We start from the raw sequence: 15,796 nt of genomic DNA on the forward strand, positions 1-15,796 counted from the left end.
GTGGTCGCCTCTCGACCTTTGGGTGCAGGGTGTGCGGGCTGCCATGCAGTATTTGGGTGTGTGGGCAGCCATGCAGTATTGGGGTGTGTGGGCAACCATGCAGTATTGGGGTGTGCCCCCCAAGATCCCTCGTCACCAATTATGTGGCGTTTCACTGTAAAAGGCAAAATATAACACCAACACTTCTCACATGGTTCAGTGGGCTGGGACTATGAACTTTAGTTCATGTCACACGGACCCAACCAACTCTTTCTTAATAACGGGGTTTCACAGGTTCCCCCCATTCTGAGTGGTACGCCCTTCATGTTGCGCACTCATAACACTACAGGCATCTACCATTAAAAAATGATAGGCATTTACGAATAAGATTTGAGTAATCCAACCTAAAACGAGAGCAAGCAGAAAACCTTTCAAAAAGTGCGGCACCAGCACATATCATTGCCTGACATCAGTTGTAATCGAAAAGGACTCCATCGTTTTACCTAGATGATCAAACCGAGAACAGGCAGGATTATCAGAATCTACATTTTTGACTATATGAACATGATTTTTTTTTATTCTTTCTGATTCTAAAATGGTTCCTATCAGACATCGGAGGTAAAGTGCAAGTGCCTAAACGTAAGGCAGAACATATACTGCTTTAAGAAAACATACATACTTTAAACTTCATGAGACACATAAAATATCGGTGTCTTTAACCTATACGTCTACGAAAGCTTGCAAAGGCATTGATTAACAGATGATGTTCCCCTAACCTAATCTAAATGCAGTTCAAGACAAGCTGTCGACATTTTCTCTGTTGAATCTAATTATGAATAATTGTCCCTTCCTCTCTTAGAAACGGATAGAACACGGGCTCTTTTCCATGACTGCCATTTTTCCTGACTTTAATGCACCATTCATCACCTGGAATTCAGTTAATTTAATCTGAAAGAAAAAGATCAATTGGCATGAAGTCAGGCCATGACATATTTTAGCAAAACAATATCCTATCTCACAATTTCGGTACACATTCTCTTTCCTATATTGCTCATCTCCACAGTTGGTGAATAATGTCCCACCACTATCTTTCTTTCTTGAACAAAATCTCTGTCTTGAGAGTTACAAATATTGGAAAGTGTGAAGATGCCTCTGTTGCTGTCTGCAGAGGCACGCGCTATAATGGTGGCAACAATTTAAAATTCCTTTTTGGTTACTTGAGTGTCATTAACTTCATTCAGTGTATTTTTGGTAATAGAGCACATCATGTATCACTGGAGACCCGCTTCTATCAATGTAAACGTGATGGAATTCATAATAAACCCAGCAGTTTTGTCTTGATTGCGCATGCATCCGTCGCCTGTGGAGACATGCTTTACTTTGCATGATTCTGTGCCATTAGTGGGCTGTGCACAGCAAGAACCTCTGACTAGTTCAGAAACGGTCGCTCCCTGTGTCCTGCTCCTGCGAGGTATCGTTTACATTTAACTCATCAGCTGCTTTGTATTTGTGCTCTGCCTTTTCTAGCGCCTAAGCTCTCTACATAGCGCTGCAGCGCGAGTGCCATTGCGACGCTACTGAGACATTTAAATAGCTCCTGGGGGACTATTTACACGGTGCTTCTAGATCTGGGCATTGCAACGCTCTGGGGGCATTGTAGTCACGGCGCTTTGATCTGGAACCCTGATTCGAGGAGCGCGATTGTGCAACTAGCCTAGTCAATTTCCTGAGCCCCAGCCTACCTCCAGTTTCGTTTTTCCCTACGCTGACGCCATATTACGCTTGTTGTTGTTGGTGCCTCAGAGCCTGGCCCTCACAGCCCGCCCCGCCTCCCTGCTGACCCTCCCTCCCACGAAGTACATTGCCTGCTCTGACCCCGCCTGCGCTATGACCGTCCTGACTAGTTCAGAAACGGTCTCTCCCTGTGTCCTGCTCCTGCGAGGTATCGTTTACATTTAACTCATCAGCTGCTTTGTATTTGTGCTCTGCCTTTTCTAGCGCCTAAGCTCTCTACATAGCGCTGCAGCGCGAGTGCCATTGCGACGCTACTGAGACATTTAAATAGCTCCTGGGGGACTATTTACACGGTGCTTCTAGATCTGGGCATTGCAACGCTCTGGGGGCATTGTAGTCACGGCGCTTTGATCTGGAACCCTGATTCGAGGAGCGCGATTGTGCAACTAGCCTAGTCAATTTCCTGAGCCCCAGCCTACCTCCAGTTTCGTTTTTCCCTACGCTGACGCCATATTACGCTTGTTGTTGTTGGTGCCTCAGAGCCTGGCCCCCACAGCCCGCCCCGCCTCCCTGCTGACCCTCCCTCGCCCCCTCCCTCTCCTCCATATATGACATATGCATTCTCGCGCAGCGATAACGCGCAGCGATCGCGCTCCTTGCGCGCCGAAGGTGCGCCAAAGGTAAGCCCGTCTACGCCCGTCCGCGCCCGGACCGCGCCCAGCGCCAGACCCCCTGGCCCTCGTACCACCCACCCCTCCCGCATTACTTATGATGCCACCACCCTCCTAGCCCTTAACCCCAGCCGTTCCCCCAACTGCGTCCAAGCCGCTCCTGGACACACCCATGGACCCTTCTCTTGCAACTCCTGCAAGTTTGACGGCACCAAGAACAACTCCTCATCTACGAACACACAACAGATATCCGATCCCAACCACCTAAAATGCATCCTGCTCAACACCCGCTCAGTCCACAGGCACGCCATCGACCTCTGGAATCTACTAGACACCATCTCTCCGGACGTCGCCTTCCTAACAGAAACATGGATGAACGCCTCCTCAGCCCCAGACATCACCATTGCCATCCCGGAAGGATATAAAATCATCCGTAAGGACCGGACCGACCAAACAGGAGGAGGCATCGCTATCGTCCATAAGAAATCCATCCGCTTCTCAACCAGCTCAGACGTCAATCTCGCCAACACTGAACACCTTCACTTCCAGATCCACATCGACCCCAAGACCACACTCAGAGGCACCCTCCTTTACAGGCCACCTGGACCCCGCGCACAATTTAGTGAAGACATCACGGACTTCATCACTCCACACGCGCTCCCCTCCGAGGATTACATCCTTTTGGGAGACCTCAACTTTCACCTTGAAAAGAACAACGACCGCAACACCACCTCCCTCTTGGACAACCTCGCCAACCTCGGACTTAAACAACTTGTCACTACCCCCACCCACATCGCAGGTCACACACTCGACCCTATCTTCACCTCCAGCAAACATGTCTCCTTCAGCCACACCACAGCTCTCCTCTGGACTGACCACAGCTGCGTTCACTTTACCTACAACAAGTCCACATTCAACAACCATCCCCAACCCACTCTGCGAAGAAACTGGAACAAAGTCACCATCGACCAGATCTCCTCATCGCTTCTTCAATACGCCCCCGCCCACTCCTCAAACCCCGACCAAGCAGCCACTAACTTCACCCAATGGTTATCCAACTGTGCCGACATCCTAGCACCACTGAAAAAACGACAAATCAAACTAGGCAGCAAGAAGGCCTCCTGGTTCAACGATGATCTTAAGAAATCCAAGAAACTTTGTCGCTCCCTTGAGAAGGCCTGGAAAAAAGACCCAAACACCAGCACCAAAGACGCCTTCAAAAACGCCACCCGCATACACCACCAACTGATCCGGAATGCCAAGAAAGCCGCTTTCAAGGACCGACTAGATAGCAACGCCTACAACAGCAAGGAATTATTCAACATCGTCAAGGAATTTACCAACCCCTCAGCCAACTCTAACGACATCACCCCCACTCAAGCCCTCTGCGACTCCCTAGCCTCATTCTTCCACAACAAAATTGCAGACATCCACAACAGCTTCGACAACCGACCCGAAGACCAACCCACCCAACCCTCTGCAGGACCCCCACCCCCCTTGAACACCCTCAATGACTGGAACCCTATCTCCACTGAAGACACCATCCGTCTGATGAACTCTATCCACTCAGGATCCCCCACAGACCCATGCCCTCACCACATCTTTAACAAAGCAGACTCCATTATAGCACCACACCTCCGAGACGTCATCAATTGCTCCCTCAACTCCGCAACCTTCCCGGAAAGTTGGAAACACGCAGAACTCAGCGCCCTTCTGAAAAAACCCACAGCTGACCCCACCGAACTCAAAAACTACCGCCCTATCTCGCTCCTTCCATTCCCGGCCAAAGTCATCGAGAAAGCGGTCAACAACCAGCTCGCCGCCTTCCTCGAAACCAACAAATCCCTCGACTCCTCACAATCCGGCTTCCGAGCCAAACACAGCACTGAAACCGCCCTCATCGCAGCAACAGACGACATTCGAACTCTACTGGACAATGGAGACACAGTCGCCCTCATCCTCCTCGACCTCTCCGCAGCCTTCGACACAGTCTGTCATAGCACCCTTCTACAGCGCCTCAGAAACATCGGAATCAAAGGAAAAGCACTGGAATGGATCACCTCGTTCCTCACCGGAAGAACCCAGAGAGTCCGCCTTCCACCATTCAAGTCAGAGGCCTCTGAAGTCATCTGCGGCGTACCACAAGGATCTTCACTCAGCCCCACCCTCTTCAACGTATACATGAGCCCCCTCGCGACCATCGCACGCCAACACAACCTCAACATCATCTCCTACGCCGATGACACTCAACTGATCCTATCTCTCACCAGAGACCCTAACACTGCCAAAACCAACCTGCATGAAGGAATGAAAGAAGTAGCAGAATGGATGAAGCACAGCCGTCTGAAACTGAACTCAGACAAAACAGAAGTCCTCATCCTAGGCACCTCCCCCTCCGCCTGGGATGACTCTTGGTGGCCGGAGGCCCTTGGAAAAGCACCCATCCCGACGGACCACGCACGGAACCTGGGAGTCATCCTAGATTCCTCACTCTCGATGAACAGACAAGTCAACGCCGTTTCTTCATCTTGCTTCAACATTCTTCGTTTGCTCAAAAAAACATTTCGTTGGATCCCCACCGAAACTAGAAAAACAGTCACCCACGCACTGGTCACGAGCCGCCTGGACTACGGAAACACCCTATACGCCGGTATCACCGCAAAACTCCAGAAAAAACTCCAACGCATCCAGAACGCTTCAGCCAGGCTCATATTAGACATCCCGCGTAAAGAACACATCTCTGGGCACCTGAAAAACCTCCACTGGCTCCCCATCAATAAGAGGATTACTTTCCGTCTCCTAACCCACGCACACAAAGCACTTTACGAAATTGGACCCGAATGCCTCAACACACGACTGTCCTTCTACACCCCCTCCCGCCAGCTACGATCCTCAAACCAAGCCCTTGCCACTGTACCTCGCATCAACAAAACCACCATGGGAGGGAGATCCTTCTCCTACCTGGCAGCTAAAACCTGGAACTCACTTCCCACTCACCTTCGCCTTACTCAGAACCACCTAGCATTCAGAAAGCAACTTAAAACATGGATATTCGAGAAGTAATTCCCCCACCCTTCTTCAAGCGCCTTGAGACCCTCTGGGTATGTAGCGCGCTATATAAATCTCCTGACTTGACTTGACTTGACTACTCCTAGATGTTATAAAACGCTAATGTATCCACCGAGCACCGCATGCGGAACTCACAGGCTGCCGTTGAGGAGACAGTTTCCAGTCACATCAGGGAGGGACATCCAGATGCAGCCGGAAGCCCTGCTTTCCTCCTAATGTACTGTCTCCTACATGTTTGGTGTTACAGTCACCTGCTCTGTTCAGTTCTCGTTGCTTGCTGCCAGTGCCAGACCACTCATGTGGGTAGCACAATTTATAAATCGCTGTTCATCCCTTTGTTCATTCAGTCTCAAACTCTTAGCTTCTTTCAAGGGCTCCAGAATTCTTAGGGTCTCTACAGACAGCCTCAGAACCAGAATACTGAGTAGTTAGGTCTCCCCAGTGCATGGAAGTAGGTCTTTTGCATGCGTCCAATCCACTTGTATAGGCCAGGCTATGGGACAGCCGAGCATACGGCAAACTCTAATACTTTTTTATGAATGACCTGAAACAACAGGGGAATCCTTTCACCTAAATTGACCGTTCACGTGACCGCCATGTTAGGAGAGGGGATGTATATGTGGTTCAGCAGCCAGGCCTTGTGAAATAGAAGTGCACAGCATCCCTTCACAAGTGCTGCTCCTACACACATGCTGTCTAACCGTGCTGGCAGTGGCACTATCGATGGCAAGTAAGACATGGGACGGCATTTTGTGGTGGACCGCTTTTCCCAGTCCCTCTTGGGGAGCCTTCACACTGCAAACAAGACCTGGGGCTTCTTAGACGTGAAGCCTCAAGCGGACTGCTTTAAGCCAAATCAGTAAGGCCAACAAAGGAAATGCACAGATCTGTAAAATGCCATTGCTGCTCATGATATTTCACACAACCAGTGTGGAAGAGGGCTAATCCAATAGCAACCAAATGCTTATAGCAGCCTGACCCAAAGCTCTTTTCTGTGTTGTGGTGATGACAAGAGATCTAGCGGACAACTAAATATGTCTCTAGCCAACCTAAAAATATACATGTTGACAGGTACCAGTAGTCAATTTCAAACTTCATATTGGGCAGGCAGATACCTTTTTTTGTTTCCTTAGGAGGTACTCGGATTGAAGCCTTAATACATGAAATATGAAAATCTTCACTACCTACTTTTAAAAAGGTGATTTTGGTGTCAATTTTGGCAAATGATAGCATGATCTGCATCAGCTAAGTCAATCAGGAAATTGCGGAAGAGTAATTTTTTTTTCAGTTGAAAATCAGTTGCTGGAACTGCTTAAATTGGCTGATGTTACGTTTACCCCCTCCAGACCTCCAATGACGTTAAAGTAAGTAGATATGTCTGGCCGATGTCAGAGCACTTTTGGCATTTGTGGCTGAGGATTTCCTAAAGGTAACCCTCTCTCACTTTGTTTAATAAAAACATATAGACTAACCACAATTCCCTGTAAACTTGCATCCTTGTCTTTTCTCTTGGCTTTTGTTCAAGGAATGTTTAAATTCAGACAAGAGGATTCCCTGAGGATGGCCATAAATCATTTAAGAGCTTTTAATTGATTCTTTACATGAACTGCAGACTGGAATATGTCCTAGACATAGATATTGATTTTTTTAAATTGGCTACATTATTCGTTTACAAACCTTTTCTAGGAAGAAGAACGGCGCACAGCATCAGTCCTGGCAAGAAAAGAGGAAGAGAAGAAGCGCGAAAGTCATAAGGTGGCATTAATGAAGGTATTTCTTACATTTTCTTTGTATGCACTTTGAACTAATCCAACGTTGATACCGAATTCTAATGGCAATGACATTGTCCAAAAGGAATGGAAAAGTACTTCTGTTTCCCATAGCTTTTAAAATAACCTGACAAGGACTCCCAGTGAGACTTCATACCAGTGTTTTCAGTTAGCAGTGTTTGTAAATTATTGGCCAAAGTTCCTGAACAGACTTAAAGAAAAAATGTATTAAAAGAAACACAAGTACTTGTAAAATTAATATATTGTCTGTTTACTGATCCTTTTGCAATAAGACCATTTATCTATGCTTAATCAAAGTCTTCCCAACTATAGCAACAAGGTAGAAGTTATGTTCCGTTAGTACTCAATTAAATCATAGCATACAAACGTACCCCTCGCACACTTTCTAAGGAACTCCTCACACTTTAACACGGAAAATAGTGTTTTACCCCAGTGCTGAACACAGGTCCTGATTTAGATTTTTACGGACCTGGTCCCGCCCCCACTTTTTGATAGTTTTTCAGCCCACCGCCAAGGCAGTCCACCCGTTCTATTTAGATGCTGGCGGTTCGACGGACAAAAGACCGACTGGGTGTCGCTGACTCCACCAGGTATGTTCATCTGTGTCAATGGCACAATAGACAAAAGTGGATGTCGGAGGGAGGACAGCCAGTTTGTCCGCTGGCCCAATCACGATGTGCCTCCCGCCGATGTGAGTGTGGTGGTAAAACCTCCAAACCCGAGTTGGCGGTTTGGAAGGGATATAAGGCAGAAACTCACCTTTTCTCAATTTCACACTTCCTTTTCCGCCATAGACCCGATCTTCCAAGTCCTCCCCCTGCTGCTGCTTCTTGATGGTGGATAAAATCAACACCATCATGGATGCAATCGATGGTAATCTCCACTTTAACCTGCAAATTTTTGATTTGTCTGTTAACATGTGCACTGGACTTGTGCATTTTTAAATCTCTCTTATAAGCAGTAGCATACCAATGTGTAATGCATATGTGTGTAGTGCTGACGTTTCAGAAATTTAGAGAAATACACCTGTATGCTACATTTGGTGCAGGCTGCCTTCAAAAAAATTGACATTTCCACAAAAAAAGATATCAATCAAAAAGTCACCATACCGGTGTGTTTAACGAAATTTCGAAAATTGTCAAATTTAAAACATATGCATTACACATCATTGAGGTAGGTGCAATGTAACTTGATGTAGAAATTGCACGAGACAAGTTGCAACCTTTTTCGTATTAATTACCTGTAAAATCAATGTCAGTCCCAAATTTGAATCATTCAACATTTCCATCTACTGCAAGTCCTGCATTGTATCCAAATTCAATAGTCAAATTATTTTTTTAAGGTGTAATGCATATGTGTTGATTCTAATAATAATCAAGGTGAACTAAATACACCTGTAGTAACGCTTCAAAAAATATTTTCAAATATCTATTTGATGGTGCAAGTGTATGTTATCATAATGAATGGCTGCACCTAAAAACAAATGACCATCATATACATTTGAACCAGTTTATGCACCCAACAGATTAAACCTCAGAAAATGTTTTTCCTGCCGTAATGGGAAATAAAATGATGTACTTCACATTTTAGTCAGAAACATTACTAGGAATCAAATAACTGCAAAGTAAAATTAATGTTGGGACAAACCTGGTGAAATCAAAACAGTGGTTTATTAAACCAATGAGATACTTCTCTAAAAAAGAAATATTGGTTTACCAATAGAGTCTCTGGAGAAATACACTGTTGTGCTGTAGCACTAAACTTGCCATCTATTAAACTGCCAAGGGCAACCTCCTCAGGTAGGGGCATCTGGTGGGCACAGAGCAGGCACCTCAATAATTTTCCTTGGGAGGAAGGGTTGGGTTAGGATGGGGTGGTCTTGGGTTTGGGAGGGGGAGTTTTTGGTTTGCAAGAGGTAGTTTTGGCTCTTAAAGGAGTGACTTGGTGTTTGGAAGAGGTGGGTTGGGCTGTGGAAGGAGTCAAGCCAGGAGCAAATAAAACAGCTTCACAGGGAAATTGGGTAAGAGGATCGGGAGGCAGTTGGGCTTGGGAGGGAGTGGAAGTAGGTGATGTGCGTGTGTCTGTTGAGGTTGCTGGTGCATGCAGGTCTGGTGTATGTCATGTAGGTTTGGGTGTGTGCATCTTCCTAGGTGTATGTGGTTCGGGTGCGTGTGAGCATTTGTGTTTTTTGGGTGTTGTTTCTGATGGATACATATGCCTGTGGATTCCTCACCTATTGAATTACCCCCTGCCGAGCATTCCACTGAAACTTTTCTCCATAGCTCTCCCATGTCGACGAGGACGTCACAATGGAACAGCTCCACACGATATTCCACGTATCGTCATCGGAGCCATAAGAACATGTCTGTGTGCTGACGTCAGTTCCCTTTTGAAGACGCCATCGACACGTAAAGTTTTTTTCCAGGGCTCTCCATTTCTAGAGTTTCGTTGTTACAGGTTCATCCTGAAATTTTAGCAGTGACATGGCTGCCCAAAAGAAGTCTGGTTTTAAACCTTGCAGTGAATGTGGGCGTCATATGTCTATCACTGACCCCCCTGAGGATTGTCTTTTGTGTCTCTCATCGGACCATGACGTCGAGGGATGTTCGATATGCAGGTGCATGAATCCGAAGGCCCTGGATGAGAGGGAGGCCTAGCTGTTTATGGCCAGGGCAAGGAAAAATAAAAGGGGCCGGAGAAGGACGAGATCCAAGTCCAACCTCTAAGTTGTCGAGGAAGCACAAGAAGAAGCAGCATCATGGAAACAGACGTCGTTCGTCTAAGGATAAATGACAGAATTCGGGGTCCACAGTACTTCGGTGTCACCGCAAGGATGAGGCCTCACCTTCCCTCTACACCTCAGGTGACTCTGGCCCACCCTCCGTCTCCGAGAGTCTCTCCAGCGCCCAGAGAAGCAACGCATTCACTTCCAGCCTCAACATCCCCAGCTCCAGTGTCGGCAGCGCTGCAACAGGAGCCAGTCAGACAGCCTCTTCGAGCTGTCTCTGCACCGCCGGTACCGGATCCATACCCACCCTTTCCAGCTCCCGAAGCGGATCCTAAGCTTTTCTTGAATGCGATGTTCGTCATGTTTGCCAGGGCGGTTAACCCTGTTGGTGCACTTGTTGTCCCCATGGGGCGGCTTTCTTACAAGCTTGGAGGTTTGCCACCTCATTTTGCACAGGCGCACTCATACCTTTTATGCTGATGACATCGGAGAGTTGGCCTCTCCCGACGCCGAGGTTCTCAACACCGGTACAATCACTGGAGGGAAGAGTGCAGTTAGAGTTATCTCCTGCGCCATCTGGCTCATGCTCTGGCACCGACTCGGCCTCACACGGCGCCTTCAGCTAATCCTGTGGAGCCTCCATCGACGCTGGTCCCGAAGTTGCCGGCCCCACCGATGCCGGTACCTAGGATGAGATCCAGAAGGAAGGCACAGTGACTGCTGGGGGAGGAAGAATATCATGAGCAGAAGGTAGAAGCTAAAGAGGGTAAAATTATTAACCCTCTGCCTTAATTTGAGGGACTGCAGGAGGCTTGTGTTTTGGACACATCTTCAGAGTGGGAGCTCTCTTCACTGAGAGGCCTTCCATCGCAGGAGGTCTCCTCTTACCAATCTATAATACGAAAGGCAACTGATCTGCTGGACTTGCCGTTACCTACTGCAGAGCTTAAGTTCAATATTTTAACAGACATTCTTCATTTACCTTCTTCTGCATCGGAACCTCTGCTTCCCTTTATTGAGACTTTGACTGAGAACATTATAGAGATATGGCAGAATCCAATGACTGCCCCTGCTGTGTCCAAATCGGTTTCAAGGAAATGTAAGGTAGCGCCTTGAGATCCAGCTTTCCTTTGAACACACCCATCTCCTGAGAGCTTAGTAGTCCAGGCATCATGCTCAACTAAGCACTCTACAGGTTCTTTCCCATCGACGCCCGGAGATAGAGAATATAAGCGGATGGAGCAATTGGCTAAAAAGGTATTTTCTTCAGCCAGTATGACTCTAAAATCCAGACCCTGCTAGGTCACGATATCCATGCTCTGATGGATTCTGCAAATGAGGTGATCCCTAAACTTCCAGAGGACGTTCAGGGCCGTTTTGCGTATGTTCTATCGGACGCTGAAGCTGCAGCCCATCAAGTCATACAGTCAGGGTTTGATACGGCAGACTCTGTTTCTAGAGTTATGGGCTCCTCAGTGGCTACCAGGAGGCATGCCTGGGTAATGCAGTCTGGGTTTTCATCTAATGTACCCTTTTGGACTTGCCTTTTGATGGCTCTCGTCTCTTTGGTACCATAGCAGACTCAGCGCTACAGCACTGTAAAGATAGAGCCACTGCGAGATCGTTGGGTCTCCAGTCCCAGCCCAGAGGTTTTGGGTATCGCAGATTTTGCGGGTTTGGCAAGACTCTTTCCTTTCGGGGCAGGAGCAGCAGCAACAGGAGAACCCTTTGTCTAGGTCATACAGAGGAAAAGATAGAGGCTGCCTTCGAGGCACAGTTCGGCAGCAAGTCTCCTCCTCTCCCATTCCCCCAACTGATACCACTGGGCAGCAGCTCTAGATCCTCCATTCTAGAGCATGTTGGTCCCATGGGATGTCGGGTGTCCCATTTTCTATAAAATTGGTGATCTGTTACATTAGATCTCTGGGTTTTGGATCTCATAGAAAATAGGTATGCTCTTCCTTTCCGGGAAATTCCCCCACCTTCCCCCCCTCGCCAGGGCTGGTGCTTAGAGGAAAAACCTGAGTCTTCTGCATCAGGAGGTTCTGTCTTTGCTACAGAAAAGTACCATAGAGGTTGTTCCGGAGCAGGAAAGAGGTCAGGGATGCTACTCCTGATACTTCCTGATCCACAAAAAGGATGGGCGATTGAGGCCGATCCTAGACCTCAGGATCTTTACTTTGTACCTCAAGGGTCAAGATGTTGACCCTGGCTCAGGTTCTCCTGGCACTGTAGTGGGAAGAGTGGATGGTGTGAATCGATTTTTAAGATGTGTATTTTCACATTCCCAGCCTGAAATTGCATCAGAAGTAACTCTGTTTTACTGTGGGATGTCACCACTACCCGTTTGCGGTCCTCCAGTTCGGTCTTACATCTGCTCCACGAGTCTTCACAAAGGTGATGGCTGTAGTAGCAGCACATCTCAGGAGATCAAGGATTCCTGTTTTTCCCCATCTGGACGACTGGCTGATCAAAGCAAAGTCGCCAGAGATTGTGCTGCTTCATCTGCAAGTAACAACACGTCTTTGATAAACGTACCCAAATCTCACCTGGTGCCCTCTCGGCGCAGCCTGTTCATAGGGGCAATGCTGTGAGTCGTACCTTCCCGCCTCCACAGAGGATTCTAGACATCCAGGCTATGATTCCAATTTTTCAGAATGGAGCGGCTGTTCCAGTCCGGAAGGTATTGTGCCTGCTCGGTCTGTTAGCTTCCTGCATACTGTTGGTTAACCATGCACTCTGGCACAGCAGTGCCTAGCTGCACAGTGGTCTCAGACGAAGGGTCTGTGTGAGGATCTAGTTTTGATTTAGGGCCGTACACATCGCTCTTTGCAGTGGTGGACTGCCATCAACTTGTTATAGGGCCAGTTTCGCAAGAGACCACCACTACAGATGCCTCTCTCACCAGATGGGGAGCGCATCTCCAAGATCTCAAAATCTGGGGATTGTGGATGCCTGCTCCTCAGGGTCTCCACATCAACCACCTAGAATTGCTGGCTAGTCAATTTGCTCTTCAAACATTTCTTCTACTCATTCACAACAAGTATGTGCTAGTCCGTACAGGTCTTGTTTTTCCTACAAAAGCAAGGTGACATGCACTCACCCCAGTTGTCTGCTCTAGCCCAACGCATCTGGAAGTGGGCTATTCATCACAAGATGCAGTTGGTCATACAGTACATTCAAAGTCTGGATAATGACTTGGCCGACTTGCTCAACAGGATGTATCAACATGTCCACGAGAGGGAACTTCACTCCCAGACCCTACTCATTTGCTTACAGTGGTGGGGTTCCTCACATAGATTAGTTTGCCGCCTCTGAAAATGCAAAAAGGCCCAAACTTTGCTGCCAGATTAACACCCATGGTTCATGGGCAATGCACTTCAGATAAACGGGTCACAGATCTTTTCCTACACTTTTCCGCCTCTCCCGTTCCTGCCATTTGTAGTTCACAAGCTGAGGCAGACTTAACTCACCCTCATTATGGTAGTCCCAACCTGAGTGCAACAGCTTTGGTACTCGACTCTGCTGGTACTCTCCCTGGCTCCTCACAAGAAGCTTCCCAACAGGCCAGACCTTTTCACGCAAAACCATGGGGCACTCCCGCACCCTGATCCTCAGCAGCTCAATCTTCTGATTTGGCTCCTGAGGTCATGGTTATCTCAAACTATCAGAAGAATTTATGTCCATTCTTCACGAAGGTCGCAGACCCGCTTCCAGGCCTGCTGCTTAGCCAAATGGAAGTGTTTTTTGCACTGCTGCATTCCAAAACATATTTATCCTCTCACACCAACAGTACAAGACATTGTCTATTACATCCTTCACCCTCAAAAGTCATGCCTTGCCTAAACCTTCATTCATTACATTTGGCTGTTGAGTTTGCTTACCTACACAATAGGCAGCATAATTCCCTCTTCAGGATACTGGTCAGTAAGGCCCTTATTGAAGGATTTAAGTGGGTTCTACATCCTTGAAAGCCCCATCTCCGGTATGGAATCTCAACATCGTCCTAGGCTCATGGGCCTTTTTATGAGACCTTCTACCCTTGCCTGCTTAAATTTGTATCATGGAAGGTAGCCTCATTTGTAGCCTTTACTTCCCTTAGTCGAATCAGTCAGATGCACTCTCACCTTACAGGAGCCTTTCTTCCAAGTTCATCCCGATAGGGTGGTCCTCAAAACCAGCCCCAAATTTCTACCTAAGGTTGTTTCCACTTTGCATCTCAATCAAACCATTGAGTTGCCAGTTTTCTTTCCCCCTTCATAGTCTGTAGCAGGACGCACCGTGCATACCTAAGATGTCATAATAGCATTATTATATAATGTGGATAGAACAAAACTGTTTCGTAAGACACAACAACGTTTTTTGGGTCTACTCTGAGCCACACAATGGGTTAGCCATTTCCAATGCAAGAATTACTCGTTGGCTTGTCTGGTGTATTCAAACTTGTTATGCCAAAACTAAAAGGCCCTTACCTGTCCCCCCAAAACCCATTCCACTCGCAAAAAAGGTGCTACAATTTCTTTCTTGGGGAATATACCAATAGCTGACGTATGTAAGGCAGCTACTTGGTCTGCTCCTCATATTTTTACTAAACATAATTTTGTGGATGTCCTGGCTAGACAACAAGCTACAGTTGGCCAGGCTGTCTTATGCACTCTGTTTCAATCTTCTGCAACCAACATCCTCAGGTTAAGCCACTGCTTTTTGTGGAGGACTGCTATACAGTCTATGCACAGCAAATGTATCTACATCTACACATACCATGAACGGAAAATGGTACCCTGTAAGCATCTGTCGTGGCATGTAGTACTGTACATTCATATGCACCCACTCTCCACCCTGGCCACCCTAGGTCAGTTGCAAGTACTCTTACCTTTAATTCTTTATTTCTCATGGTCATCTCTACAGTACCTATATACCACTCCTTGTAACTCAGAAACACTTCTTCGAACAAAAACAAGTTGTACCTTTCAGCCCAACACTGACAAGAGTATGAACAGCATGTGAATCTACAGCACTACATACCATGATCATATGCTTATAGGGTAAGTAAAAAATTTCTTGTGAATCGTGGCACCCACAACAGGAAAGAAACACAATACAATCTTTTGAATTCATAAAATTCCCTTTAAATATATACATTCAATTTTAACAATAGACAAAGTAGTGCCCTATGGGGAAATTCAAGAAATTTAGCAGCATTCTTGTGAGTTTGAAAGGGTGGTATCTCAGCTGCATTTATGTCAGACAGGAGAAGAGACTCTTCAAGGGCCCTGAAGGCTTTTCTCTGCGTTTTGAAAATGGACCTGGAAATTCTACGCAGCTCGTGCTTGTTATTTCCTAGGTCCATTTTCATTGGCCTTTGTGTGCATGTGTTTTTTCTATAACAGAACACGCAATAGGCCATGGGCGGGCGCGTAGCTCCACCCATGGCCTATTGGTGTCTGTTACTCGCACCAAAGGCCATTTGTCTTCAATTATCACGGCGAGACGCGGCTGTCATAATTGAAGACATATGCTTTGCAGTGGCAGGCGCGCGCACCACTCGCCGGTTTTGTTTGAGCTTTTTTGGGGGGGGATCCATTTCACGGAAGGGGTGCAACGCCCCGCCCATCAGTGGACCCCTCTTCTGTCATGGGAACTGCAACATGGACTCCGCCGCCGATAACAAACACCGCCATGGCACACGGTGTCAGCCGCAGGCTCCGTCGAAACACTACTTAGCCTAGATGTTTTCATTCAACAGCCACGTCCAGTCCTGATGCCAGCACATCCGCACATGCTGATCTCTGCCCATGCCATCCGAAACACCCGCAGGAAGATGA

At 47.3% G+C, this 15,796-nt stretch overlaps 1 protein-coding gene across 2 annotated transcripts in view; it reads left to right on the plus strand.

Annotated features, from left to right (window-relative positions):
- Window positions 1-15,796, plus strand: part of LRRC49 (leucine rich repeat containing 49) — a 1,183,445-nt gene that overhangs the window by 807,938 nt on the left and 359,711 nt on the right. For both annotated transcript variants that reach the window (XM_086959021.1, XM_086959022.1), the window contains one exon: window positions 7,140-7,223. In XM_086959021.1, the coding sequence (XP_086815147.1) occupies window positions 7,140-7,223 (84 nt within the window). The remainder of the gene's footprint in view (window positions 1-7,139; window positions 7,224-15,796) is intronic.

This window comes from Lissotriton vulgaris, chromosome 2_1 (genome assembly GCF_964263255.1).
Source record: "Lissotriton vulgaris chromosome 2_1, aLisVul1.2, whole genome shotgun sequence".
NCBI classification, from domain to species: domain Eukaryota; kingdom Metazoa; phylum Chordata; class Amphibia; order Caudata; family Salamandridae; genus Lissotriton; species Lissotriton vulgaris.